The following is a 12,367-nucleotide window of genomic DNA, read 5'->3' as shown; positions in this document are numbered from 1 at the left end:
AAAAAAAATACAAAATTTTTTTTTAAAAAGGCGGGAATTTGGAGGCAGGAGGGAGGCAGTGTAGACAGGGACAGCACTGGAGAGAGGAAGGGAGCAGAGGCTGGGGCCAAGACAAGGAAATGACCAAGGGCCTTTAAAGAACAGAATGTCAAAGAAGGGATTTTAGGATTTTTACACTGTTTTCGTGTGTGACGTAGGTCCCCTCTATTTCCCAGTTTGGAAAACCATCCCACACCACAAGCCTTGTGTAAATGGAGTCCCTGGAAACCATGTTTGGGATGACACCAGGTACCATGTTTGGGATGACGCCAGGGTGGAGTCAAAGGACGATCTGCAAAGTTTCAAGAGGACACCAAAAGTTGACCAGAAGCTGGAAGGCAGAGCCAGCAGGGACCACAAGAATTTAAGAATTTCTTCCTCCTGAAATCCTAGGGAAGGTGTCGGACCCAGCATACAGCCTCAAATAAGGGTCTATCACCCAAGATGGGAGCATGTATTTTTTTAATTAAAAATAATATAACAACAACAAAAAAAAAATGAGAGTCTACAGCTGGCCTTAAGAAGAGCCAAAGAGGCCAGGAGACCCGGCACTGGCTCAGAGCTCAGCTCCTGGTAGAAAATCAGCAACTGTGGGCTGGGTGCAGGAGGGAGGAAAAAGAACCAGCACAGACAGAGTCCAGAGGGAGGAAAATAAAAAAAGTGAAGGCTCAGGACTGGGGGAGGGAGAGCCACAGGAGCCAGAGCCTCCTGACAGCGGGGTCTCCTGGGATACATCACAGTCTTAAACCAGCTCTCCCCACATACCTAGTTCCTAGGAAGTGTCCAGGCCAGAGTCCTGCACCGTATCACTAGAGACCTGCCTCCAACAACAGGATGTCCCTTCTCCAGCATCTCCCGAACCCCATGACTACAGCAGGCAAGCCCACCAGGCTGTCTTATTTTTCAAAATGTTATTGATTGCCATTTGCAAAAGAAACAGAGAGGATTCTTATTTTTTTGTTTGTTTGTTTTTTGTTTTTTTTTTTTTTGAGACGGGGTTTCGCTCTGTAGCCCAGGCTAGTGTGCAGTGACAAAATCTCAGCTTACTTCAACCTCCACCTCCGGGGTCCTGGTTCAAGCAATTCTCCTACCTCAGCCTCCCAAGTAGCTGGGGTTATAGGCATGAGCCACCATGCCCAGCTAATTTTTGTATTTTTTTTAGTAGAGATGGGGTTTCACCATGTTGGCCAGTCTGGTCTTAAACTCCTGACCTTGTGATCTGCCCACTTCAGCCTCCCAAAGTGCTGGGATTACAGGCGTGTACCACCACACCCGGCTAATTTTTGTATTTTTAGTAGAGATGGGGTTTCACCATGTTAGCCAGGTTGGTCTTGAACTCTTGACCTCAGGTGATCCTCCTGCCTTGGCCTCCCAAAATGCTGGGATTACTGGTGTGAGCCACCAGAGAGGGTTTCTAAAAGGGCCCCCTCTTACTGTTCTCCCTCATAGCATCTTTTCTTACTAAACCCCTGAAGGAAGACATAACAGCACAGTGGTGATAGTGAGGGTCTTTGTGAGTATAAATAGTTGATGAAAGAGGCTCTAGTGTTTCACCAGGGAGCTCAGACTAAGGATCCTAGACGTCTGCTCCTAAAGGCATCCCTAAATGAGGCCTAAGCAGGTACAGGAAGGAGACAGGATTGAGGAATGGGGAGGTAAGGGTTGCTGCCTCACCTCAACCCCAACTAGTAATCAAGCCCCCACATGGTGGGGCCTGGGAGCAGAGAGAAGCCAGAACAAAGAAAACTGTTTCCATGGACCATTAAGTCACTGCAGGGAGGTTTATCTATTTATTTATTTACTATTTATTTTTGAGATGGAGTCTTGCTCTGTGCCCCAAGCTGGAGTGCAGTGGCACAATCTCAGCTCACTGCAACGTCCACTTCCCGGGTTCAAGTGATTCTCCTGCCTCAGCCTCCCTAGTAGCTGGGACTACCGGCGCATGCCACCATGCCTGTCTAATTTTTTGTATTTTTAGTAGAGACAGGGTTTCACTGTGTTAGGCAGGGTGGTCTTGATCTCCCAACCTCGTGATCTGTCTGCCTCGGCCTCCCAAAGTGCTGGGATTACAGGCGTAAGCCACCGAACCTGGCCAGTTTTTTTTTTATTTTTAAATTTTTGTCTATTTATTTGTTTAGACACCAGGTTATAAGACTGGCTAATTTTTGTATTTTTCGTAGAGACAGAGTTTGGCTATGTTGCCCAGGCTTGTCTCAAACTCTTGGGCTCAAGTGTTCCACCTACTTGGCCTCCCAAAGTGCTGAGATTACAGGCATGAGCCACAGGACCCAGCCTTTTTTAAATTTAAATTTAGTCAAAGCTGTAAGTGTATCCCTTTCAAATGTCATTATTAGATTCAGCCCATTTCCCAAACCTGTAGAAATAATTTTGTAGACCCCATTACTCTTCAGTGCTCTCTCTCAGCAATACACTGCCTGCCAATTGGTTAACTAAAACTATTAGTCTTTATCCAAGACTTTGATTGAAGTGTTAGCCAGGGCAGAGCCCCGTGGCATATCATGAGAGACTTTCCTCCTGGAGCCTTTGCTAATCAGGCCTCTGTCAATCCACCCAATTATCTGTTCTACAGCCCTCTCCCTGTTCACATGGCATCATGAGGGACTGAAAAGGCTCTCAGATAACCAGAAGGCCCTTGAGAGTGGAAAGCTCTTCATTACTGTACAGGAGGAAAACGGAATCAGTGCGGTGTCCCTGGTGCCTGAACCCTTTGACTCCCTGCCACTCTGCACCTGAATGTCTGCATCTTAGCAGCAATCTCAGCAACCGGCTTATAGACCCAGAGAGATCTCCAGTGGCCCCCACCACCCTGAGACAGACAGAAAGACATAAACACACAGATGTTCCTCCATGAGGACCCCTACCGCATCCTCCTCGTCCACAGCAGCCTCATGCTCCAGGAGCAGACGCACAGCCTGCTCGTGCCCTGAACCTGCAGCCCAGTGCAGGGCCACCCTGCCAACCTGCCCGGAGGGAAATGACACTTGTCAGGTGCAGCTGCCACCTGGCTGCCTGGACCACCTCCCACACCCTCCCCCAGGACAGCTGCTCCGCAGGCTGGAAGGGTCTTTGCTGGCTCTGGTGACCAGCTGGCTGGGGACCCAGCCCCATTCTGCCCTATGCTCCTCTCCTACCTGGCCACCAAAGTCAGCGTAGTAAAATGACTGGACCCATTTGTCCCCACCTCAAACTCTTCACGGTTTCCCATGGCTCTCAGGATAAACTCTTAACCCGGGGGATGATGAGGCTCTGCATGCTCTGGTGCTGCCCACCACTGCTTCACAGAAATGCCAAGCAGCTTCCCACCTCTAGGCGTTTTCCTGCTGTTCTCCCTGCTGGGCAGCCAGCCCCGTGTGTCCAAGGATTATCCTCCAAGTCCCTGAGAGGCACCAGAGTGCCTGGGTTCTGTCCCCTTCTGTCTCTCAGAATAGGGCTGAAGGGGCCTGATGCCCCACCTCATTCTCAGGCAGTTCATCACGTCATCCAAGTAGGCCTGGGGGAAGCCGACCTGTGTCCCCTGTGCCCGCTTCTCCCGTCTGTAGTTTTCAGCTTATGAGGGGACAATGAAAGGAAGCACTAGTTTTCTGTGTGGTCTCAGGCAAGCCACATCCCCTCTCTGGAGCCCAGTTCTTCCTTCCTTCCTCAGGGCTTCTGCCTATGCCATTCCCTCTGCCTGGAACACCACCCTTTACCTGGCTCCTCAAAAATGCCACTTCCAGCAGGGTGAGGTGGCTCACGCCTGTAATCCCAGCACTTTGGGAGGCCGACGTGGGAGGACCACTTGAGTCCAGGAGTTTGAGACCAGCCCAAGGAACATAGCAAGACCCCTATCTCTAGGAAAAATACAAAAATTAGCCTGGCATGGTGGTGCGTGCCTGTAGTCTCAGCTACTGGGGAGGCTGAGGTGGGAGGATCACCTGAGCCCTGAAAGGTCAAGGCTGCAGTATGCTGTGATTGCTCCACTGCACTCCAGCCTGGGCGATGTGAGTTCCTGTCTCAAAAAAAAAGAAAAAAAGCCACTTTCTGCTGAGCGCGATGGCTCACGCCTGTAATCCCAGCACTTTGGGAGTCTGAGGCAAGTGGATCACCTGTGGTCTGGATTTTGAGACCAGCCTGACCAACATGGGGAAACCCCATCTCTACTAAAATTCAAAATTAGCCAGGCATGGTGGCACATGCCTGTAATCCCAGCTATTCGGGAGGCTGAGGCAGGAGAATTGCTTGAACCTGTGAGGCAGAGGTTGTGGTGAGCCGAGATCACACCATTGCACCCCAGCCTGGGCAACAAGAGCAAAACTCCGTCTCAAAAAAAAAAGGAAAAAAAGCCACTTCCTTGGGAGGCTTTTCCTCACCTTCCTGCACACACTCTTATGACAACTTATCACAGAGGGAATGAATTGTGTGTGGGATGCTTTGTGTAATGCCTCTCCTCCCATTTTGCCCATCTGCCAGCTTCTGGCTGCTGATCTTTGACCCTGGCCCTCCTGTCTCTAACCTCCCTTCCTTGGGTATACCTCTCAAATGGGTCTCAGAAGTTAATAGTTTGACCTCTGGAATTGCTCAAGCCTGGCTTGGAATCCTGACCCTGACCTTGGGTGGGGCCCAACCACTCTAAGCCTCAGATTCCTGGAGACAATGCAGGCCCTGCGGACAGAGCCTGAGCCTCCGTCCAAGTTAACACAGCCAATGTGCCTGCCTGTAGCTCAAATGAACTGTTCCGTGTACTGGCATTATCATGACACTATCCCAGGTGCCAGGAATCAGAGGAGCCCATTACGCACGTGGTTTCTGGCCCTGGTGTTAACCCTTCTCCCAATCAACTCCTGCATCCTGCTGATGTTGTTCCGGCGGGCGGCCTCATGGAGCTGCCTCTCCAGAGGAAGCACTAGGGGGAGAAAATGGGGTGCAGGATGAGGGGAAGGATCCCCCACACTGCAGACAGGAGAGGTAAACAGTCCATTCCCACTCCTGAACATTTCCGGGGTAGGGGTCTTTCAGCTGGGAACGGGGGCAGAGCGGCATGGCCCTCCCCAGACAGGCTGCTCTTCCTCACTAACTCACCCCGCAGCCACGCAACCAGGACGTGATAAAACCCTGAAGATGAGGGAGGAGAGCAAGGCAATCCACAGCAGCCTAAATATGTGCCCCATTATCCAAGTTTCATGTGCCCTCTCGAGAGCTGTTCTTGGGGAAGGAATAAAATGAACTCCCTCTGGAGTCAGTAACCACCTTCTCCACGGTGCAGTCTAGTGTAGAAAACAGCCAGGATTTACTGAGCTACCTACTGCATGCTAGCGCTGAGTGAGGTATGTTTACCCAACTTCTGTGCCTTCCATCTCCTTGTTCCTCTACCCCTTCTTCCAACCCCTCTATCACCCAGGCAGGAGTGCAGTGGCACACTCTTGTCTCACTGCAACCTCTGCCTCCCGGGTTCACAGGATTCTCCCACCTCAGGCTCCTCAGTAGCTGGGATTACAACCATACGCCAGCACGCCTGGTTAATTTTTATATTTTTAGTAGAGACAGGGTTTCACCATGTTGGCCAGGCTGGTCCCCAACTCCTGACCTCAAGTGATCTGCCTGCCTCAGCCTCCCAACATGCTGGGAGGCTCTTCCACCCTCTCTTGCCCAAATCCTAACCAGCTTTCACCTCCCTATGCTGAAGCTACCCTGATTTTCCTTCTCTGTGGTCTCTCTCTTCTCTGTGCTCCTCTCACCCCCATCGCTGTACCTTTAGCACAGACTGTCAGACTAAAGGGAACCTCAGAGCTCCCCCTGCTAGCCCCTATCACACATAGCTGGGGGCTCAAGGTCAGACTGCAGGTTAGTGTCTGAGCCAGAAGGACCCAGGCCAGATGGCATCCCACAGGAGCCCCATGCTACCGTCATCCTGACGGCTCTTGATTGTGAGGATGTCTAGTCTTCATCCTCATATCTTTTCATGTCTCATTTCTAATCATTATGTTAGAATGTTGGGGTCTAGCCCAACCGTCTTGGAGGCCCTGACCATACTTGACCCTTCCTGATCCACCCACAGCTCACAGCAGGCCCAAAGGTGGGCACAGGGAGAAACCCACAAAACTCTGCTTCTGAGCCAGGCATAGTGGCTCATGCATGCAATCCCAGCACTTTGGGAGGCCAAGACGGGAGGATTGCTTGAAGCCAGGAATTCGAGACCAGCCTAGGCTACAAAGCAAAGCCCCATCTCTACAAAAAAAAGTTTAAAAAAAAATTAGCCAGGTGTGGTGGCACTCGCCTGTAGTCCCAGCTATTCAGGAGGCTGAAGCAAAATTGCTTGAGCCCAGGAGTTTGAGGCTGCCAATAAGCTATAATTGCACAACTGTGCTCCAGCCTGGGCAACAGAAAGAGACCCTGTCTCTAGAAAGAAAACAAAAACAGGCCAAGCTCAGTGGCTCATGCCTGTAATCCCAACACTTTGGGAGGCCAAGATGGGCGAATCACCTGAGGTCAGGAGTTTGAGACCGCCTAACCAACACGGAGAAATCCCGTCTCTACTAAAAATACAAAATTAGCCAGGTGTGGTGGTGCATGCCTGTAATCCCAAGTAGCTGGGGTTACAGGCATGCGCCACCACAGGGGAGGCAGGCTGAGGAAGGAGAATCGCTTGAACCAGGGAGGCAGAGGCTGTGGTGAGCCGAGATCACGCCATTGCACTCCAGCCTGGTGACAGAGCAAGACTCCATCTCAAAAAAAAAAAAAAGAAAAGAAAAGAAAAAGATGAAAGAAAGAAAAAAAAACAAAAACAAAAAAATCTCTGCTTGTATGAGTGACACCAACAATCCCCAGATGAATAGATGCCTGTCCTCTCTCCCAAAGGGCTCACACATACTAGCACAGAGGACAAATATTTGCTGGCCCTTTGCACAGTCACTGCAGGGCAAGTGACCCCACAGCCTGCATGTTTGGTCCAGTATGAATGTCTGAACCCAGCCCCTTTGTGTATCCAGGGACAGGTGACAAGCGTCTTGGTAGGGAAGGCTAAGAGGCACTGAGGTGACAGACAGCCTGCCATGCGGTTTGTTTTTCGGGATAAATTCCACACAGCCTTCTCCGGGTGTGAAAGAGGATCTTGGTCTTTCTGGGGCTTCACGGATACAACCTGTAGACTTCGGAGTTGCTGCCCCAGAGGGCAATCACACAGTCCTGGGTTCAACTCTGGCTGAACCATTTCCTAGCTGTGTGACTTAGGCAGTTCCCTCATCTTCAAAACAGGGGTGTGAGCTTCCCTACAAGATTAACGTAATGATTAGAAATGAGATGTGAAAAGCCCCTGGCACGGTGTCTGGCACATAATGACCACACCACCACCAGCAGCACCATCACCATCACTATTATTCCTCCAAGGCAAAGGGTCAAATTCTGGTAGCCAAAAAGAGCTGCCAATTCAAGTGTGTGCTTACAGAGGCCTGGGTTCTAGTACCTGCCCCACCACTTTCCAGCAGCAGGATCCTGGGCTAGTCACATCCCCCTTGCAGGTCTGTTTCTTCCATTGTAAAATTGGGGAGGGTGAAGAAAGAGATCTGTATAGGTCCCTTCCTATCTGGCACCCTCTATCTTAGTGGCAGCTTAGGGGGACTGGCCTGATGCATATTGCCAAACAGCCAGGTGTCCCAGTAGGAAGCCAGCAGACACTGTGGAAAGCCAGGCCAGAGAAGGTCAAGTTAGAGTGAAATCAAGTCCAGTCTCATCTCTTCCATCCACCTCGCCCGATGTACCCTCTTTCCAGCCACATCTGATACCACTGAGCTGACTGAGCCTTTGCCCATGCTGGGTCCTCTGCCCAGAATTCCCTGCTACACACTGCAATGCTCCATTGCTACACTTTTTTTTTTTTTTTGAGATGAGGTCTCGCTCTGTTACCAGACTGGAATGCAGTGGTGCAATCTCGGCTCACCACAACCTCCGTCTCCTGGGTTCAAGCAATTCTCCTGCCTCAGCCTCCAGAGCAGCTGGGACTACAGGCGTGCACCACCATGCCCAGCTAATTTTTGTATTTTTAGTAGAGACGGGGTTTCACCATGTTGACCAGGATGGTCTCGATCTCTTGACCTCGTGATCCACCCGCCTCGGCCTCCCAAAGTGCTGGGATTACAAGCGTGAGCCACCGCGCCCAGCCGCTAAACTTTCTTTACAGGCTCCCCCGCAAGTGATCCTCTGCCCCAGGCAGAACCATGTACCTACTTTGAAATAATTAGCATCTTGATGGAGCACCCCCACCCCCAACACATCCCTCAGCTGAGTAGATGCAGTGTGCCATTATTTTGAACATTATAGGACTCAAGGGAATCCAGTGAGCTGCACTATAGGCATTTGACGGAGAGCCCTGGGATTCAGCTGTTCGGGCTCAGCCAGGGTTCCGAATCAAGGACTCACAGTGCGTTCACCGACACAGTCCTTCTCTCCCCTCTCCCAGACAGTGCAGCCAAATCTGCCCCAGGCCAGCTGATACCAACATAGACGCTGCTGCCCGGCCTAGAGGCCCTGGCACTGGGCACACTCCTTGAGGGAGGCTCAGAGGCGCCCTCATCCCACCTGTGGCCAGTCAGGCTCCTCTTTGAGAATGTGCCCCATCCCATGTGGTCTCCACCCGCACTCCGGCCCCAGCCTTCCCGGGGAGCTGGGGCCTTCAGCACTTCTACCACTCAATGGCTGTGTGACCTGGCACAACTCATTTAAACACCCTGTGCCTCAGTTTCTCATCTGCAAAATGAAGATAACAAACTATCCTATCCATATGGCCGCAGCGAAGATCAAATGATGTGCCTCTCCTGGGTCAAGGCCTGGCGCACAAACTACAGCACGCAGTCAAGGATCGCTATTACCTTTATTATTTGTAGCTAACCTCTCCTCAGCTGTTGCCCCTCCCCTCGAGCGCCCCGCTCACTTGGCGGGTGGCACCCCCGACTCCCAGACGCACAGGCTAGATCCCCTCGCCCCGGGGAGCGGACCAGTGACCATTCAGCTCAGAACCACACAGACACCCAAGTCGGAGGTGGCCATTCGGAGGGCGCCAATCTTATCCCTGGCACTACCCGAACGGATGCGGGAGTCCTCTCAGCCTCAGCCCCCCCCCATCCCCCGGCCCAACGGACTCACAGCAGTCTGTCTCATACGCCAGCTCCTCCTGCATCCCGCGGCTACGCAGCCCCTGCGCGCTCTGGTGCAGCGGCGGGAGGCGCACGTCTGCGGGGGCGGGGCCCGGGGAGCCGAGGGGAGGGGGCGGTCGCTCCTCCAGACCCCTCACCCTGCCTGCTAGGAGCGCAGCGGCAGCGGCCACCCCAGTCCTGAACCAGGATGCAGGTCCCTCCTCCTTCTCCCTTAACCTGCCCACCGCTCCGCGGCCGACGCCGAGTTCTGCAGGTGGTCCTGACCCAGTCTCCCAGACCCTGGAGATAAATGCGGCAAGGCATCCGACAGGCTCACCTTCCTCGCCCAGCTTGGGGCAGAGGGACGAGCCTTGGGCTCGCCGCCCTCTGGCGCAGAGAGTCAGACCCCAAGGACGTGAGGAACCCCAAGGTTCCTCAATGGTTTGAGGAACCACAACTTCAGCAGGTCTGCAAGCATGTGAAGAGATGGTGGGATTTATCAGTGTTCCGAAAGATGACAATGAGGTATCACACCCATTAAGACTGGCAAAAATTAAAAAGCCTGATAATGCCAAATGTCAGCGGACAATATGGAGCTGTCGAGCTGGGGTGAGTAGCCTGTGGCTGTTCACGGGCTACTAGAAAATAATCTAGAAAACAGTCTGACAGTAATGAGGGAAATTACGGTGAACTGTAAAATCCAGCTCCTTGATATAGATCTCTGAAATTCTCTTGCAGGCCCACAAAGGAACATGTGGGAAGATGTCAGCTGCTGCGTGGCTGTGGGACCTGGAGGCAATCTAAGCGCCCTTCATTGTGAGCGCAGGTGGATAAAATGTAGCACTGTGAAGCTCTCCAAACAAGGGACCCGGTGTATTCATGGCAGTATGGATTTAAACACCTAGTGCTAGGCAGAAAAAGTAAACAACCAAACCAAATAAGACCTAGAAGACAATATTAATAAAAATATTACAAATGCATTTACATCAAACAACAGACTCGCAAAGACACGTAGAACCAAAAAGGTACACATTAAATACACCAGAATGTGTTGTACTTCAGACCCTTGGGGAATGTCCATGGCCTTTTTGCCTTAAAGGCATTTGTAGCATCTTTAAGTTTAGGGTGCTCCTGACCCTAGTGATAGTGGGGCCTCAGACATCTCTATCCCAGGGCAAGAAGCCAGCAAAACCATGATAGGTGTAGTTACTACTTTGTGGATCAAAGGAGGAAGAGCACCTTTCAGTCATTAGTCCTTAGGATATAGTTCAGGAAGTCTTCCTGAAGAAGGAGGTATTTGGAATGAAAAATAACATAATGACAACAGATAACAATTAATGAGCCCTGAGCCAACTGCTCAAAATGGTCTCAAAATAACAATTGCAACATAATAATCAAAGACATAGGCCAGAAGCCGTGACTCACACCTGTAATCCCAGCACTTTGGGAGGCCGAGGCTGACGGATCTTGAGATCAGGTGATGGAGACCATCCTGACTAACACAGTGAAACCCTGTCTTTACTAAAAATACAAAAAATTAGCAGGGTGTGGTGGTGCGCACCTGTCATCCCAGCTACTCGGGAGGCTGAGGCAGCAGAATCACCTGAACCCAGGAGGCGGAGGTTGCAGTGAGCCGGGATCATGCCACTGCTCTCCAGCCTGGGCTATGGAGCGAGTCTCCAAAAAAATAAAAAATAAAAAATAAATATATATATAAAGATATGATTCCTCAGGGAGGGATCCAAGATGGCCGAGTAGGAGCAGCTCTGGATTGCAGCTCCCACTGAGAGGGCGGAGAGTGAGTGGTTGCCGCATTTCCAGACGGATTTTTATTGCCCACAGACGAGGAGATTCCTGGGTGGAGGAGCGCCATGGGTCTCCAGCGTGGCTGTTTCGGCCAGCACGGCTGTTTGGGCTGGTGGCGGGTCCCCACAGGTCTCCGCACAAAATACTCACACGGGTCTGGGCACCCTTTCAGCTGATGACTGGAATGCCTGGGGAACAGAGTCGCCCATTCAACTGACAAAAAAGGGGTCTGAGGCTGGGAGCCAGGCGATCAGGCACAGCCGGTCCCACCCCCACAAAGACCAGGAATCTGAAACGCTCTGGACTGAGAGTTTCACAGCAAGCACAGCTGAACCTGGGAAGGTCCAGCTCTGTTGGGGAGGGGCGTCTGCCATTATCGAGGTAGTCCGCCATTGCTAAGGCAGTCCACCATTGCCGAGGCAGTCCGCCATTACCCAGGCAACCAGCCATTACCCAGGCAGCCTGCCACTGCCGGGGCAGTACACCATTACAGAGAGAGTCTATCATTACAGAGGCCAGCCGCCATTGCTGAAGCAGTTCTAACTATACCCCTATAAACAGAACTGCAGGGAAATTCACACAGCAGCTGGGCAGAGCCCACAGCAGCTCAGCAATGCCTCTGCTGGCAGACTGTGACTAGGCTGCCTCCTCGCTGGGCAGGGCAGCCCTCAAAAAAGGCAGCAGCATGACAGAAACTTATAAATAAAGCCCTACCTTCCCAGGAGAGAGCACCTGGGAAAAGAAAGCCTGTTATGAGTTCTGCTGCAGCAGACTTAAATGTACCTGCCCAGCAGCTCTGAATGGAAGAATGGGGCTCACAGCTCAGCACTTGAGCAAAGGACAGACTGTCTCCTCAAGCAGCTCTCCCTGACCCCCATATATCCAAAGAGTCACCTCATAAAGGAGAGCTCAGACTGATACTTGGTGGGTATCCTTCTTGGACAAAGATAGCAGAAGAAGAAACTGGCAGCAACCCTTACTGTTCTGCAGCCACTGCAGGTGAGCCCCAGGCAAGCAGGGTCTGGAGTGGACCTCCAACAGTCCTGCAGCAGAGGAGCCTGACTGTTAGAAGGAAAACTAAGAAACAGAAAGAAATAACTTCATCATCAACAAACTGGATGTCCACTCAGAGACTCAATCTGAAAGTCACCAACCACAAAGACCACAGGTAGATAAATCCACAAAGATGGGAAGAAACCAGCACAAAAAGGATGAAAACACCCAAAACCAGAACGCCTCTCCTCCTCCAAGGGATCAGAACTCCTCACCAGCAAGGGAACAAAGCTGGATGGAGAATGAGTCTAATGAATTGACAGAAAGAGGCTTCAGAAGGTGGGTAATAAGAAATTTCTCTGAGCTAAAAGAACATGTTCTAACCCAATGCAAAGAAACTAAGA

At 51.5% G+C, this 12,367-nt stretch overlaps 1 protein-coding gene across 8 annotated transcripts in view; it reads right to left on the bottom strand.

Moving 5' to 3' along the window:
- Window positions 1-9,573, bottom strand: part of ANKDD1A (ankyrin repeat and death domain containing 1A) — a 36,559-nt gene extending 26,986 nt beyond the window's left edge. Inside the window, exons 1-3 of one of the 8 annotated variants that reach the window (XM_037731208.1) lie at window positions 9,502-9,573; window positions 4,839-4,942; window positions 2,922-3,020 (exon numbers count right to left, since the gene is read on the bottom strand). In XM_037731208.1, the coding sequence (XP_037587136.1) occupies window positions 2,922-3,020; window positions 4,839-4,886 (147 nt within the window). In that variant the 5' untranslated portion in view covers window positions 4,887-4,942; window positions 9,502-9,573. Of the gene's footprint in view, window positions 1-2,921; window positions 3,021-4,838; window positions 4,943-9,174; window positions 9,395-9,501 lie in introns of those variants that run through there. The other 7 variants (XM_037731210.1, XM_037731209.1, XM_037731207.1 and 4 more) reach the window with 7 other exon arrangements.
- Window positions 9,574-12,367: the final 2,794 nt, after the last annotated feature.

The sequence above is a fragment of the Cebus imitator genome, unplaced genomic scaffold (assembly GCF_001604975.1).
Source record: "Cebus imitator isolate Cc_AM_T3 unplaced genomic scaffold, Cebus_imitator-1.0 Scaffold386, whole genome shotgun sequence".
Lineage (NCBI taxonomy): Eukaryota > Metazoa > Chordata > Mammalia > Primates > Cebidae > Cebus > Cebus imitator.
Note: the sequence above shows the minus strand (reverse complement) of the source record. Positions and strands in the feature narration are given on the sequence as shown.